Source organism: Pholis gunnellus (assembly GCF_910591455.1).
Source record: "Pholis gunnellus genome assembly, chromosome: 17".
Lineage (NCBI taxonomy): Eukaryota > Metazoa > Chordata > Actinopteri > Perciformes > Pholidae > Pholis > Pholis gunnellus.
The window spans coordinates 14,384,407-14,399,043 of NC_136544.1; the positions used below are offsets into that span (position 1 = coordinate 14,384,407).

At 39.0% G+C, this 14,637-nt stretch overlaps 3 protein-coding genes across 3 annotated transcripts; 2 read left to right on the plus strand and 1 right to left on the minus strand.

The window, feature by feature from the left end:
• Positions 1-1,839: 1,839 nt before the first annotated feature.
• On the minus strand, positions 1,840-4,462 carry LOC306709244 (uncharacterized protein; the record flags this gene model as incomplete). The annotated part of the gene is made up of 4 exons (XM_079177311.1): positions 1,840-2,361; positions 3,248-3,354; positions 3,453-3,809; positions 4,414-4,462. 4 exons carry the CDS (start codon positions 4,460-4,462, stop codon positions 2,149-2,151), a joined length of 726 nt encoding a protein of 241 aa, XP_079033437.1. The 3' UTR covers positions 1,840-2,148.
• Positions 4,463-5,890: 1,428 nt separating this feature from the next.
• LOC306709245 (zona pellucida sperm-binding protein 3-like) lies at positions 5,891-8,418 on the plus strand (the record flags this gene model as incomplete). Its single annotated transcript, XM_079177312.1, has 10 exons — positions 5,891-6,256; positions 6,331-6,446; positions 6,530-6,633; positions 6,708-6,882; positions 7,080-7,197; positions 7,278-7,360; positions 7,444-7,586; positions 7,724-7,879; positions 8,017-8,124; positions 8,216-8,418. 10 exons carry the CDS (start codon positions 5,891-5,893, stop codon positions 8,416-8,418), a joined length of 1,572 nt encoding a protein of 523 aa, XP_079033438.1.
• A 1,679-nt stretch (positions 8,419-10,097) lies between these two features.
• On the plus strand, positions 10,098-12,160 carry LOC306709246 (zona pellucida sperm-binding protein 3-like; the record flags this gene model as incomplete). Its single annotated transcript, XM_079177313.1, has 8 exons — positions 10,098-10,484; positions 10,579-10,694; positions 10,725-10,873; positions 10,938-11,115; positions 11,196-11,313; positions 11,410-11,495; positions 11,904-12,007; positions 12,102-12,160. 8 exons carry the CDS (start codon positions 10,098-10,100, stop codon positions 12,158-12,160), a joined length of 1,197 nt encoding a protein of 398 aa, XP_079033439.1.
• Between the last annotated feature and the right edge of the window lie 2,477 nt (positions 12,161-14,637).

Genomic DNA, 14,637 nt, shown 5'->3' on the forward strand with positions numbered 1-14,637 from the left:
CGTTGCACTGAGTGTCGGCCTCACCCCTCATCCAGCTAAACGAACAACATGATACAAGTACTGAGGGGAGACGGGGACAGTTCATGTGTAAATGTTTACTCAAGGACTAAAATAAGTGTGTTTTTAAAATGTAATGTTTATCTACCTTAGTGGCTTTCATTGTGGAATAATCCAAGAAAGTATGGATCATAATTGAGTATTGCACCATTTTTCGGACTATAAACCTGAGGAAAAAAAACAAGAAAACCTATAAAAAAAAAAAAAAAATCATATGTATAAAAAAAACAGTAAAAAAAAAGTATTTTGCAGACCTGTGGCCATAGATTTGGGTAGAAGGACTTCAGCTCTCCCAAATCTGAGCAACGGGGAGATTGAAGGACAAGACATCAGACTGAGCCTTGGCTTCTAGGGCTCACTTCAGAGGTGCCTACCTTTTTGGTTTGTTAGCTTTCGTTCTGTTTTCACTTATGTTCAATTCACTCATATTGTCATTTGTTTTCCTGCAAGGCCACTGACAGTTTACAAACACTTTGTTTATTTCTGGAGTTCAAAAATAAATCAGCAACACAAAGGAATTAAACCATGGGAATGTTGGAAAAATAAAAAATAAAAAGGACAAATGCTTCCATTTAAAAAGAAGAAAAAAAAAAAAAAGTGCAACACAACACTTCAAAGAATGAATATTTCTTGTGCTACTTTCAGAACTCTGGGATTGAACAGTGTTGTCTTGTTCTGTTTAACCTTCTTTGTTCTGTGTTAATGTTGATTTCATTGACGATCTGAAGCCTGTATGTTTTATGTTGATTATATATATTTTTCCTTTATATAAAAAAGAAAAGAAAAGAAAAGAAAAAAAAGACATAATTGCTCACTATCTTGCACACACACGAAAAAGTGGATCTTGTCTCAGGAAGGCCAGGGTTCCAGAGTACCAACTCCACGCCATTTTAATGTACATTTTTATGATGAGTCAAATAAAAAAAATGGATGATTTAAAAGAAACAATTGTAAGCACTGAAAGTTATGGATTTCAGAAGAAGAGAATCCGTAGCAGTTACATAATAACCAAATAATGGACTTTAAATGAAAATGGAGTGCTTTATATATAAATCTATATATTAAAATTGCTTTACATTTAAAAACGAAAAAGGTCAATGATTTTGATTGTTCAAAAAAAAAAAAAAAAGAAAGAAAGACGGTGAATAACATGCAAAATGCTGTATGTTTGAATCTTTATTGTGTTTTCTTAATGAGGTCCCGTCCTGACTGAATCAGGAACATTGTGCATTACTCTTTCTTTCCTCTCTCTCTCTTTCTCTCTCTCATTCTCCCACAGCGGGTATTATTAATAGAGAAATCAGACTTTTGTGGAACATTTTTCACATTTTGGAGGATGTTTGTAAAACATGAGCTGGTTGTAAAGGATCATGAAACTATGCACAAGTGTTTTGGGGGGGGGGGGGGAGATGGGGATTTTATGGCCTACTTCTAAGTGGCTGATCTATTGCCGGGGTTTTTGGGATCCAATGTGTTTTTACTTTATTTTTGAAGGGGGTGGAGGGGGAGGTGATTCATGTATAGCCCTCTGCCTCCAGCTTCCTTCCCCCCGATTCAGATTGACCTAGCGTTACATCGCCATGCTGTGTATTCCTAAAACCAATGAGCGTCTCACTCTTTAGCACTGTGGGATTCTAGCCTGTCACCCTCAAGGGTTTTTTTCTCAGTTAAGTTTTTTTTTTAGGGCGGGGTGGGTGATGTGGGATTAGGGCTGCTTTTTTCTCTTCTTTTTTTTTTTTGCCTTTTTTTGGGGGGGGGGGGATATTAAGTAAAAATGTCTGTACTGAGATTTAATGAAAAGTCAGTGGCTTGTAATGTTTTATTTTTTCTCTCTGTATATCTCTTTTTCCTCATAGAATGTGATTGTTAAATGACATGCACCGAAACAAATGTTTTCATGAACTATGGAGCTTCTTTCAAATATTAATAAAATAGCATTTTTTTCTTGGCTGTTAAAAATGTGCCATTTGGAGTTTGTTCATTCCACCAAACCGATACCTTTTTTTTTTTAATATGTCCTGGAGGAGAGTCACCTCTTGCTCACAGAGCTGGTGTCATTTCTTGTCAATGTTTGCTGCACCGGAAGTCACATCAGGGTCTGAGGGCGAGCTGTCTGGGACAGGCGTAGTAGTTGTCCTGTGGTTGGCGGATGTTTGGGTTGGCGTACACGGGGAAGTTGACTTCCTCCAGGTGTGAGGGGGCCTCGGGGTTATTTTGGGGGATTCCTGTTCTCTGCTGCTTCGTGGTCATTTCCTCATAGATAGGAACCGGAGGTTGTGGTCTGTGATGATGCCTCGCCTTCACCTACAGTACAACACAGAACAAGATTTAACTGATCAGAATTTGGTAGTCAAATATATATATATATAATCAATATAATACATTTTCAACCCTCTTGTAACTGTCTGTGTTCCAGGTCAACCTTTTGGTTTAGAAACGTATAGTTTTTATCCTCCAATTATGTGTGGGTTGGATGTAACAATTCATTCTAAACATGTTTTGGGGCCCGGTCTGGTCCACAGCGGGCGATTTGCAACCCCTGTTCTGAGTAACAGTAGATGTATAGTAATATATACAGTATACAGAACGGCAAAGTTAAGGCTCAGTCAGGAAAATAACACACAACACAGGGATTATACAGTCTAATATAACACTTCTACAAACCAATATTGATGAAGCTAACAGTGATTAAGTGAAGTTTGTAATTTTACAGCTTTGACATTGATGGTCATTTTTGAAGCTTTAACTTGTACTGTTGTACAATTGCTTGACAGATATATTGTATGTCTATCAGTAGGTACTGATGAGAGTCCACATTTGATGACAGTTTTCAGTCATTTCATATTGATTTGGAGATTTTTTTCCCTTTGTCACTAGGCATAATGTCAGATTTTGTGAGTCATGCACCAGCAGTAATTATCATTTACATAAATTGCCTTGAAAACCAGCTTCCTCAAACAGATGACAGCTGACAGCTGACACATTAATTGGTATTGAACTCAATATGACTCACTTCACTTTCATTTACAGCAGTTGAAAAGCCTGAAAAGCTAGTGCATCAGTCAGATACTATACTGCAAGATCATGGAACAGGAGGAGGCATGCTGTTTGTCAAACACAGGTGTGTTGTTGCTTCACGTAACAAAAAACATCAGAAATGACCAATTCAGTTAAAAGTGTGAACACTTACACATTTCTCGATGACCAGCCAGCTGAGTGTGAGCAGAAGAAGCCCCGCTATTGTAAAGATGGTCAGGAGCAGAGGAGGGTAACTGGGAGAGCACTGGCACGACCTCCCTGCACCACAAACGCACACCGAGACACATTTCAGTCTGCACAGAGGTATTTGGCTTTAACTGCACCAGAGTGTATTGTGAGGCATCTGAACCACATACCTGTCCCTTCAACCAACAAGAAAACCTTCGGAGAACTGAGGCTGATCTGATCAGAGCTGTTGTCCACTCTGTAGTTCAGCTCCCACACGTAGAGTCCCGTGTCACTGCGCTGTAAAAGGCTCATGGTCACATTGACCTGCAGGGAGTCCAGACCGCCACGGAGCTGCAGACGGCCCCCGTGGTCCGCGTTGACCCTCAGCCCGCCACCCTCGGCCATGGACAGCAGGGTCGTCTGGCTCTGGGCACTGCGGTGGTACAGGTGGAGGCATATCAGGGTGCTGTGCTCCTGCTGAGGGGAACAGGAGAGCTCCAGTGACTGGCTCTCAGTCAGCTGCTTAAAGATCAACTCCGCATAGGCTGAAGGATGAAAAAAAAAAAAGTTGTTAAAGTTCTAGCAAAAATACTCAGTTAATGACAGTCTTTAGTCATGCTAGCAGCATAGCTATGTTGGTCAGTCCACCACTTTGGTCCGGACTGAAATATCTCAACAACTATTGGATGGATTGCTATGACATCTGGTACGGACATCTATGGTCCCCTGATCCCCAGACGTTTTCCTCTGGCGCACAGGGAGAACATGTTGTCTCCATACAGTGGGGTCAAACCCAGAACCTTCTAGCTGCACCACCATAACCAGTTGTCTAAATACCAGCAAAACTAATGATTGTCTTGTAAACAATTTAAATACAAGAATGTTTAGTGCTAATTAGCTGCTATTAATATGATTGCAAACATGGTCAACATTATGCCCGATAAACATCAGCATGTTGTCATTGTTTGCATTTAGCTGTACAGCCTGACGGAGCAGCGAGCACGGCTGGAACCAAAGCACCACAACTGTGGTCGGATATTCCTCCCAGTAAAGAGAAACAAATCGCTGTATTAGACGGGAGAGAAACAAGTTAATGTCAGGATAAAGCAGTTACAGTTTTCGTAAGTAAAAAGTGGACATTTTTCTTACCTTCAAAGAGCTGAATGAAAATGAGAATGCATGCCAAGCTCATCTTCATGGCCTTTTCAGTTATAACCACACGATAAGATATACCAAAGCTAAGTCACGTTGTACTCCTCCTATTTCCTTCTCGTCTGTTGTGAGACTTTGTGAACACCCTCATTGTTCTGCACCTCAAAGCAGGAAGAGGACTTCAGTGTAAGAACAGCCGTTGGTCCTGTGAGATTGTCTCAGTGAAATTTTAATATTTTTCAAACCGGATGTACACTCTTGATGTATAAATGGGTGCTTCCAAAATGTAATAAAAAGTCATAGTATGCTATGAAAACGGAATACAAATTTCATTGTATGCCGTTCAAATATGACAAACATATCATAGTTTAATATGTCACAAAATGTCATATGAAGTTGATATTATGACTTCTTTATGACTAATATATTATGACTTTTTATGATGTGTATACTATGAATTAATAAATGGTATACCATAGAAAATGACCTTTTAATGACATACTATCGTCAGTTTTTTATGTGTTTCTTGTTGCATATTATGCTATAACTTTTTTATAAATTAAAATGAAATATTATACTAAGACCTCTTTGATAACCTTTTCATGACATTTAAAAATTTAATTTGTAAGACTTTTCTTTATCACACGCAACACTCTTCACACTTCTTTCTGCTGTTTTTATGACAGAATTTACTGACTTCATAGTATATAATACTATGACTTTTTATTTATTTATTTTTACATATGATACTATGACTTTTTTATAACTTATTTTGTCAAACTATACTGACTATTTTTTTGGGGGGGACACACTATGACACTATTCTTTGACATTCAATAGTAGGACTTTTTTTATACATACTATATTTTCATTTTTAAATATTCTTTTTATAAAATGCCATCCTTTGACTTTTGATTTTTATGTTTTTATATTTTTTGGCATACTTTAATATGACTTTTTATGACATTTGTATGATACTATACAATATACTATTATGACATACTATTCTATAAACTATGACTTATACATAGTATATTTTGTGACGTACTATACTATGACATGCTATATACATTTGTATTACATACTGTACTGTGCCATTTCTTCTACATACTTGTAGTGGCAAACTATGACTGTGGAGGCATTTTACATTTTTGTTTGTTGATGTTTGAATTGCATTTCTGTATTGATTTTTTTTTCAGTTTTGATACACAGTAACACATTTTTGAATTTCCAAAGAAACACGCAATAAAGCAAATATGAGGGAAGTGTTTCAACTTCATCAGTCTTGAGTCTCAGAGGGTGTGAAACCAATTACTGGCTGATTAGTGGATGATTAGGCTCAGGTGTGCAGTGCTGTTCTGAAGAGGCTGATTGTCTGAATATGAAGTTAAAAACGCTTCACTGCTCAGACTGATGTGTTGTCTAGTGGGTCAGACAGGAGGACAGTTTGCTGGTTTTTGTTGGTGCTGTGAAGATGTTGTGTTTTTGGGTTAGTCTCCTGGTTGGAATCTGTTTCAGGTCATCTTTTGCTTTTCCTTCCCAAGATTACACACAACATGGTTTATTTCAAAGACCTCAGACCACAGGGAGCTCCCAACACACTCCGCAACAAAAGGCTCCAGCCGAGGAACGAGAGCCGGTGAATACTGTCCAAGTGACCTGCCATCCAGACTCGTTGGAGATCATTATCAAAGCTGACCTGTTTGGAGTTGGAGCTCCTATTAATAGCGAAGAATTACGCCTTGGAGTGGAGCACGATGATTACTGTAGAGCTACAACGTCTTCAGGAGATGAGTACAGAATCCATGTTGGACTCGTGGACTGCGACACCAAACATTGGGTAATGATAGATTTATTTTTATTTATTTATTTATTATAGCCTATACTAGTTTTAAACAGGTGTACTCTCCACAGATGACTGAAGACGCTCTGGTCTACACAAACCTTCTCATATACTCTCCTGTGGCCTCTCCATACGGGGTGGTTCGAATGGATGAGGCTGTGATTCCACTTGAGTGTCATTATGAAAGGTCTGTCTTTTAAAGAAACATATTTTTAAAAGCTCTCTAGACACTGTCTCACTATCTTGGAAATGTTTTTTTCTGTTTCTTAGGAAGTACAGTTTGTCCAGTTCTTCAATCATGCCCACCTGGGTCCCTTTCATGTCTAACCAAGCTGCAGAGACAACTTTGGCATTTGACTTGAGAATTATGACAAGTAGGTTTTGTTAATTTCTCATGTTTTGATTTATTTGCGATCAGTATATATTTATACATATTTTTTTTGTGCAGATGACTGGAGTTATCGAAGAAGCTCTAATGTGTTTTACATCGGTGAGCCCATCGACATCGAAGCCTCAGTCAGAGTTGGTCATCACACGGGGCTCCGAGTGTTTGTGAGCAGCTGTGTGGCTACTCTTACCCCCGATATACACTCTGTTCCCAGATACGTCTTTGTTGAAAATGGGTAAGCACTTGGAAGTGGAGTTGGAAAGAAATTAGTTTACCAGATGAATTTATGCTGGAGTGAAGTTTGTTTTTGACTTGTTTTCTAGACTTCTAAAATGGCATTGATTCAGTAAGTCAGATTCTGGTCTTGGCTCAACTGCATTGAAGGGAAGATTGGCCACTACTAGCACAACTCTAAAATCCTCCCCTTCATAGGTGCTTGGTTGATTCTGAGCTTCCAGGTTCCAGGTCTCACTTCTTACCCAGGACACAGGATGACAAGCTCCAGTTGACCATTGATGCCTTTAGGTTTCATAATGAGGACCAGGGACAGGTAAGGCTCTACTTTAATTGGCTCAAGTCATTATTACACATGTAGATTGTTTTCCCACACTTACTTTTTCCGTCTGAAAGCTCTACATCACATGTCTCCTGAATGCTGCGCCAGAAAATGATGCAGATGCACCAAATAAGGCGTGCACTCTTGTAAATGGAAGGCAAGTGAGATCCAGCCCGACATGTCTTCATTGTACAAATGGAGAGTAAATGAGGAAGTGTGAATATTTAAATTGCTTTTCAGATGGAGGTCAGCTGATGGTAACGACTATTTATGTGGGAATTGTCACGATAAGCCCAGCAGCCCTGGCAAGTTTGGTCCTCGTGGGTTTGTAAATCAAGATAAGCCTGAACCGTTCTCGAGGAGCAGACCGAGGACCAATACAGGTTGGGATTCTTACAGAAACTTGTATAATGGATATCTTGCAGTCTTGGCTGCAGATGTTATGATGCATTTCAGTAGCCTGAATGTTTTGTGACGTGGGCTTCAAACATGGTTTTGGTCTTGTAATTGTTCCGCTTAGTGTGGGAAAAGGAAGCAACAGTGGGTCCGATGATGGTCTTGCCAGCCAAGCAGAAAAGTGAACCAATACCTGAGGAGGAGCTTCCTGCTGTTCATAAAATCAGCAGATCTTCACGGTTTGGCAGCCAGTGGAGAAGTGGAATAAACAACAAAGTTGGTAAGAGTTGAACTCTAAATCAGATGATTTACCTTTGCTAACTGAATGTTTTTTTTTTTTTTTACCCTTGTGTTGAGGCTGTTCAAGCATTTTATGCTCTGCAAAGAAAGATCTAGAAAATTCTATTTCTATCCTAGATCAGAAGAAGAGACTGCTTCTTGGTTCGCAATCCACACCAGACGAGGCGGTGATTCAGACTTTTGATTCTAAGAATGAAGATGTCAAAAGTGAAACGGATCTAGAAGGTAAGATATGGAAATGTAACACTTTTTTTTTTTTTTAATTTTTTAAAATAAATGTCACTTTGGCATGGCAATTAAAACTCTCTAATTACAGATGAAAATGCTGTAGAAGACTCTGCTCTTCTAGAAAAGACATCCCCTGACATCAGCTTGAAATCTGAGGGAGCAGCGCTGGATATAAACGGCACAGCAGACTTCAGCGATGTCAGCCCAACTGCTCAGTTTACTGTGGATGTGACCAAAATGTCAAATGCAACAGGAAATGCCCCTTCAGATCCAAATGACCCTGAAATATAATAAACTATTAAGCTATATTTTTAAATTGCATACTTTTTTAAATTGTTGTGCTGTAAATGCATACAGTTTTCCTGCAATGTTCAAAGGAAATAAACCTTGTTGAAAGGACCAGTGTGTAAGCTTTAGTGGCATCAAGTGAGAGGTTCCAGATTTGCAACCTGCTGGATTTCTGAATGTTTAAATGTAGTTTTGCCGCCTCACTGTTGTGGTTTCCTGATGGTACAAAATGTGTTTTTAATACTACATGTATGAATTTAGTCAAACTAACTTTAAAATACTATTTTCCAAACTTCAGAGAAGGCAAAATATGAGACTAAAAATAGTTTAACACCAAATAGACCGTATTTAGTTTGCATGCTGTCCGCTTCATTATACCTCAAAACTTTTCCAATGTGAACGCACCATCTACTCAATTAGGAATTAGTTTGACACTCGTTTCATCAGTTATGGAAGCATCCACAGAAGGGTTCAAATGTATCGAGCATAGCTGAGACCCAAAACTGCAAGAAATATGGTTCACTGCAGAACTGTCGAGATGTAAAAGTGTTTGCTCTGAATATTAATACGAACTTTATACTCGGGATGTACAACGTCACACAAGATGTTTCAAAAGTGCAGAATGGAGGTGGAAACTTCACTGTTGTATAAATGTACATTAGTGAGGCCATTCTGGTTCAGTAAGTCCTGAGCTTTGATTTAGTTCAAACCATTTTACTCCTGTTTTAGGAGGCTCGTGTCAAATACCAGATGTATCAAAACCTGAATTATGAGGTTGGTACAATTACAGCCTCCAGAATTATTTTTGATCCATTGGGAAATTCAGAAAATTAAGTAAAGTGGCCATGTACCAACAGTCTTTAAAAAAAACAAAAACTGGAGTAAAAAACGTGTGTCAGATATGAATGTGTGCAATAAGATAAAATTGGGCAACATATAAATGATTGGTGCAGCGGCATTGCCAAGGGGGGGTTGTTGACCCGTGAGTGAATTATTCATAAGGTAGGCCTTTGTGAGGTGTTTTTAAACTTGAGTAGGCTTGTTCCTGGTAAATGTTTTGTTCCTTACTATCAATGTACTCCAAATTAAAACTATATATTTGACTTTTTAAGGACAATTTGAAGAACAATAAATCGCCGAACATATGAAACACATTAAAACTGGATTGTTGTGGAACTCATAATGGTAACTGTACTGGTATTAAGTCTATACACATCAGATAATTTCTATGAAGCCAAAGTACATCAGTATGTGATTCCTTAACTCTCGTATTGACTAGATCTCGACTAGCCTATGTAGCAGAATAGAATTGCTGAAAGTCAGTCAACAGCTTTTGGCTTTGATGTGCCACCCCAATATTTTCAGTGGCCCCATCTGGACACCCCATGAACAATATCTGGGCACGCCACTGGCTAAGTGTGGGCCAATCACAGGCTTGTATCTCAATGTGACTGCAGCTTTAATTCTCCCCCATCAGTTGATGAATAATTGCGTCCAGCTGTCGTCTCCATGTGATTTGATTGGGCTGAACTGGGGAGTATTTAAGATTGAGTGTTTGAACCTTCTGCATCCTTACTTAAGATACAGTTCAGTTTGGAGTTCTTAAAGTCGCATTAGCCTACTCGTCTTAGTGATTGTGTTGAGCAGGAGGCTTTGGAGTGTTGTTCTGAGAAAAGAGCACGATGGTGATCTCAGTTCACTCAGCCTATCTGGCCCTGCTGATATCTTTTGCTTTCGGTGTTGCAGATGCCATTCGGACCTTGAAAGATGGACCTATGATAGATGCTGAAGGAAGGGAATATAAATCTGCCAAAGTCACAATTGATGCAGAAGACATCAGCAGGCCACAATTCAATGATGGATCCACTGTCCGTGTACAATGCACAGATGCGTCCATGATCATTGTGGTAAAAGCTGACCTGTATAACAATGGACGCCTTGTGTCTCTAGAGGAGCTTTATTTAGGAGAACCGGAGCATTCGCAGAGAAGTCAGTGCCGAGCTGTTGCTGCCGGTGACTCTGAATATGTCATTGAAGCTGGACTGCAAGACTGTGGCTCCAAATTAACTGTAAGTGATGATGGATATATCTGTGGCTGAGTAAAAGCTTTGACTTTTTCCAGAATGTTCCCTGGTTTTAAATGTCTTTTATATTTGTCTCTAGATATCTGATGACTCTGTGATCTACTCAAACAAGCTGATAATATCACCAGCTGCCAGTTATCATGGCATTATAAGGAGGACACATGCTGTAGTTCCGGTTTCCTGTCACTATAAAAGGTGAGATATTTATCATTTTCTTGCACAAAGAAGCTGTTTTTTGACTTCATGGTGGCTTACTTTTGACCTTCTCTGTGACAGGACACACCTTGTGAGCAATATTGATCAGCAGCTGCACCTGGCCCCCTCCACTCCTGCAGAGGTTCCAATCGCTGCTTTCACTCTCAAGCTGATGACTGGTATGTGTGTACAACTTTGGTTTTTGTTAAGTGTGCATGCAGTGATGTCTGTGTCTACATTTAGATGACTGGACGAGTGAGACATTATCCAGGACCTTCTACATTGGAGAACTCCTACACCTCAAGGCATCTTACACTGGTCCTGACTCAGAACAAAGACGGCTCTTCATCGACAGATGTGTCGTCACCCTGTCACCTGACGCAACGTCCAGGCCCAGATACACCTTCATTGAAAATCATGGGTAAGAGTAGCTCAGTAAGCTTCGCAGTATGAACCAAAAAAAACTGGTGTTTGTCTTGGATGATAACATTTATTTGTCAGATGCCTCACTGATGCAAAAGAGGACGGATCAAACGCACTATTCCAACCCAGAACGAGTGCGTCTTCGCTTCAACTGCAGCTTGATTCTTTCCTGTTTCACGAGGATTCAAGGAACTCAGTGAGACACTTTCATAACTCGGATGATTTAAACATGTTTGGAAATGCTCCGAAGTTGTATAGTGACATTTCTGTGATCTCTATATATTATTTTTAGATATTTATCACTTGCCAGCTGAAAGCAACCTCTGAAATGTGGATGAGCAGCCCCATCAACAAGGCCTGCAATTATGTACATTCAAGGTGATTTTATTTTTCTATGGTGTATTGTAGCGCCTTAATTTACTATACAAAGCCTCGTACAAGTTTGCAACGTTTTTACTCAACTCTGCTGCTGGTGGATCTTTGACATCATTTTTTTTTTTTTTAAATGTGTTCAAAATTTTAAAAGTCTTGGAAGAAAACTGCTGGAATAGTTTATAATCCAGTGTTTTGTTACATTTTTATTTAGTTTAACCAAGACTGATTTCTGTAATTATGTTTGATTGCATTTGTTTTCTATGCTGCTGTGTGAAAATTGTTGTGTTAATATTTAGGGTGTCACCACTCATTATACAAACTGCAAATACATTGTCTATTGCAAATATATTAACGCAGATGGATTTATTCATAAAACCTTTATAATTTTACTCATTTATTTATTTTCATCAGATGGATAAATGAGGATGGCCGGGATGTGTGTCGCTGTTGTGACGGTATCTGTTACAAAAGTACTCCAGACTATGATGTAAATGTGAGACTTCAGATCCCTGAAGGTATGCTGTAGAGCCTAACTAGATTTTCATAACTAGTTCAAACCTGTGGTATTTCTGTGCAAAATATCCTCTTATGACTGTTTTTCTGTTTCAGAAATCGTGGCCGATGGCACTGTAACACTTGGCCCTTTGATGGTTTTTGACAGAAAGTAGGGCAAGAACAAAAATCCAGACAATAAACAATCAATATGTAAATGATGTTTTTTTTTTTTTTTTTTTTTTTTTTGGCATTGTGACAATAAAATTCAACCATCTTAAGTTCTGTGTGTTCTTTTCAATAACTTATTTGGCAGTGTACTAGCAGGGTTTTTTTTTTTGGGGGGGGGGGAATTTTGCAAGAGTAAATCCTGAAACCTGTGAGTTAACATTTTTGCACTTCTGGTTCTTGAGATGCGTCCGGGATCATGGCGATTGGTTTGAAGCGGGATCCTATAAACTAAAACCAATGTTTTGGAAAGCTCTATCAACAAGATATGTTTGCCGTCTGTCATATTGTTAAAAATGGAAGACTGGCTCTTTTAAGTTTAACAGTTGTTAGACACGTCCATAAACAGCCTGTTTGTAAGAGCCAGTTTTTTGTTCGATTTTAAAAAGGCGTAAACTGTTTAGCAAATGGGTCATTGATGCAATGCTAATCATGGCGTTTTACTTCAATATGCTATTTTTTTATTTTTTATTTATTTTTTAGCTCTGACCAAATTAACCAAGCCAGCTGTGTGGAAAGCGAAACAAGTCAGTTTGTCGAAACTGAATTTGAACATAAGAAAAAAACATGGCTGTTTAGATTTTAGAAGAACGCTGCAACTGTACTTTTAATGCTTATGAATGTTAAAACTCAACAGCAAAGAGGAATCAAAAGAACCACATCATATATATATATACAGGTGCTGGTCATATAATTAGAATATCATCAAAAAGTTAATTTATTTCACTAATTCCATTCAAAAAGTGAAACTTGTCTATTATATTCATTCATTACACACAGACTGATATATTTCAAATGTTTATTTCTTTTAATTTTGATGATTAGAACTGACAACTAAGGAAAATCCCAAATTCAGTATCTCAGAAAATTAGAATATTACTTAAGACCAATACAAAGAAAGGATTTTTAGAAATCTTGGCCAACTGAAAAGTATGAACATGAAAAGTATGAGCATGTACAGCACTCAATACTTAGTTGGGGCTCCTTTTGCCTGAATTACTGCAGCAATGCGGCGTGGCATGGAGTCGATCAGTCTGTGGCACTGCTCAGGTGTTATGAGAGCCCAGGTTGCTCTGATAGTGGCCTTCAGCTCTTCTGCATTGTTGGGTCTGGCATTTCGCATCATCCTCTTCACAATACCCCATAGATTTTCTATGGGGTTAAGGTCAGGCGAGTTTGCTGGCCAATTAAGAACAGGGACACCATGGTCCTTAAACCAGGTACTGGTTGCTTTGGCACTGTGTGCAGGTGCCAAGTCCTGTTGGAAAATGAAATCTGCATCTCCATAAAGTTGCTCAGCAGCAGGAAGCATGAAGTGTTCTAAAACTTCCTGGTATACGGCTGCGTTGACCTTGGACCTCAGAAAACACAGTGGACCAACACCAGCAGATGACATGGCACCCCAAACCATCACTGACTGTGACAACGTGGATTGTGTGTCTCTCCTCTCTTCCTCCAGACTCTGGGACCCTGATTTCCAAAGGAAATGCAAAATTGACTTTCATCAGAGAACATAACTTTGGACCACTCAGCAGCAGTCCAGTCCTTTTTGTCTTTAGCCCAGGCGAGACGCTTCTGACGCTGTCTGTTGTTCAAGAGTGGCTTGACACAAGGAATGCGACAGCTGAAACCCATGTCTTGCATACGTCTGTGCGTAGTGGTTCTTGAAGCACTGACTCCAGCTGCAGTCCACTCTTTCTGAATCTCCCCCACATTTTTGAATCGTTTTTGTTTCACAATCCTCTCCAGGGTGCGGTTATCCCTATTGCTTGTACACTTTTTCCTACCACATCTTTTCCTTCCCTTCGCCTCTCTATTAATGTGCTTGGACACAGAGCTCTGTGAACAGCCAGCCTCTTTTGCAATGACCTTTTGTGTCTTGCCCTCCTTGTGCAAGGTGTCAATGGTCGTCTTTTGGACAACTGTCAAGTCAGCAGTCTTCCCCATGATTGTGTAGCCTACAGAACTAGACTGAGAGACCATTCAAAGGCCTTTGCAGGTGTTTTGAGTTAATTAGCTGATCAGAGTGTGGCACCAGGAATCTTCAATATTGAACCTTTTCACAATATTCTAATTTTCTGAGATACTGAATTTGGGATTTTCCTTAGTTGTCAGTTCTAATCATCAAAATTAAAAGAAATAAACATTTGAAATATATCAGTCTGTGTGTAATGAATGAATATAATAGACAAGTTTCACTTTTTGAATGGAATTAGTGAAATAAATCAACTTTTTGATGATATTCTAATTATATGACCAGCACCTGTATATATATATATATATATATATATTTTTTTAACCTTCTCGGTTTTGCCAAACTCTACCTGCGTCTAACGATTGAGTGCACTGTCCTCACATTGAGTAACGGCACTCTAGCAGTATCAAGCTTGACAAACCAGCGTAGTATTACTTCTGGTTAACTCAT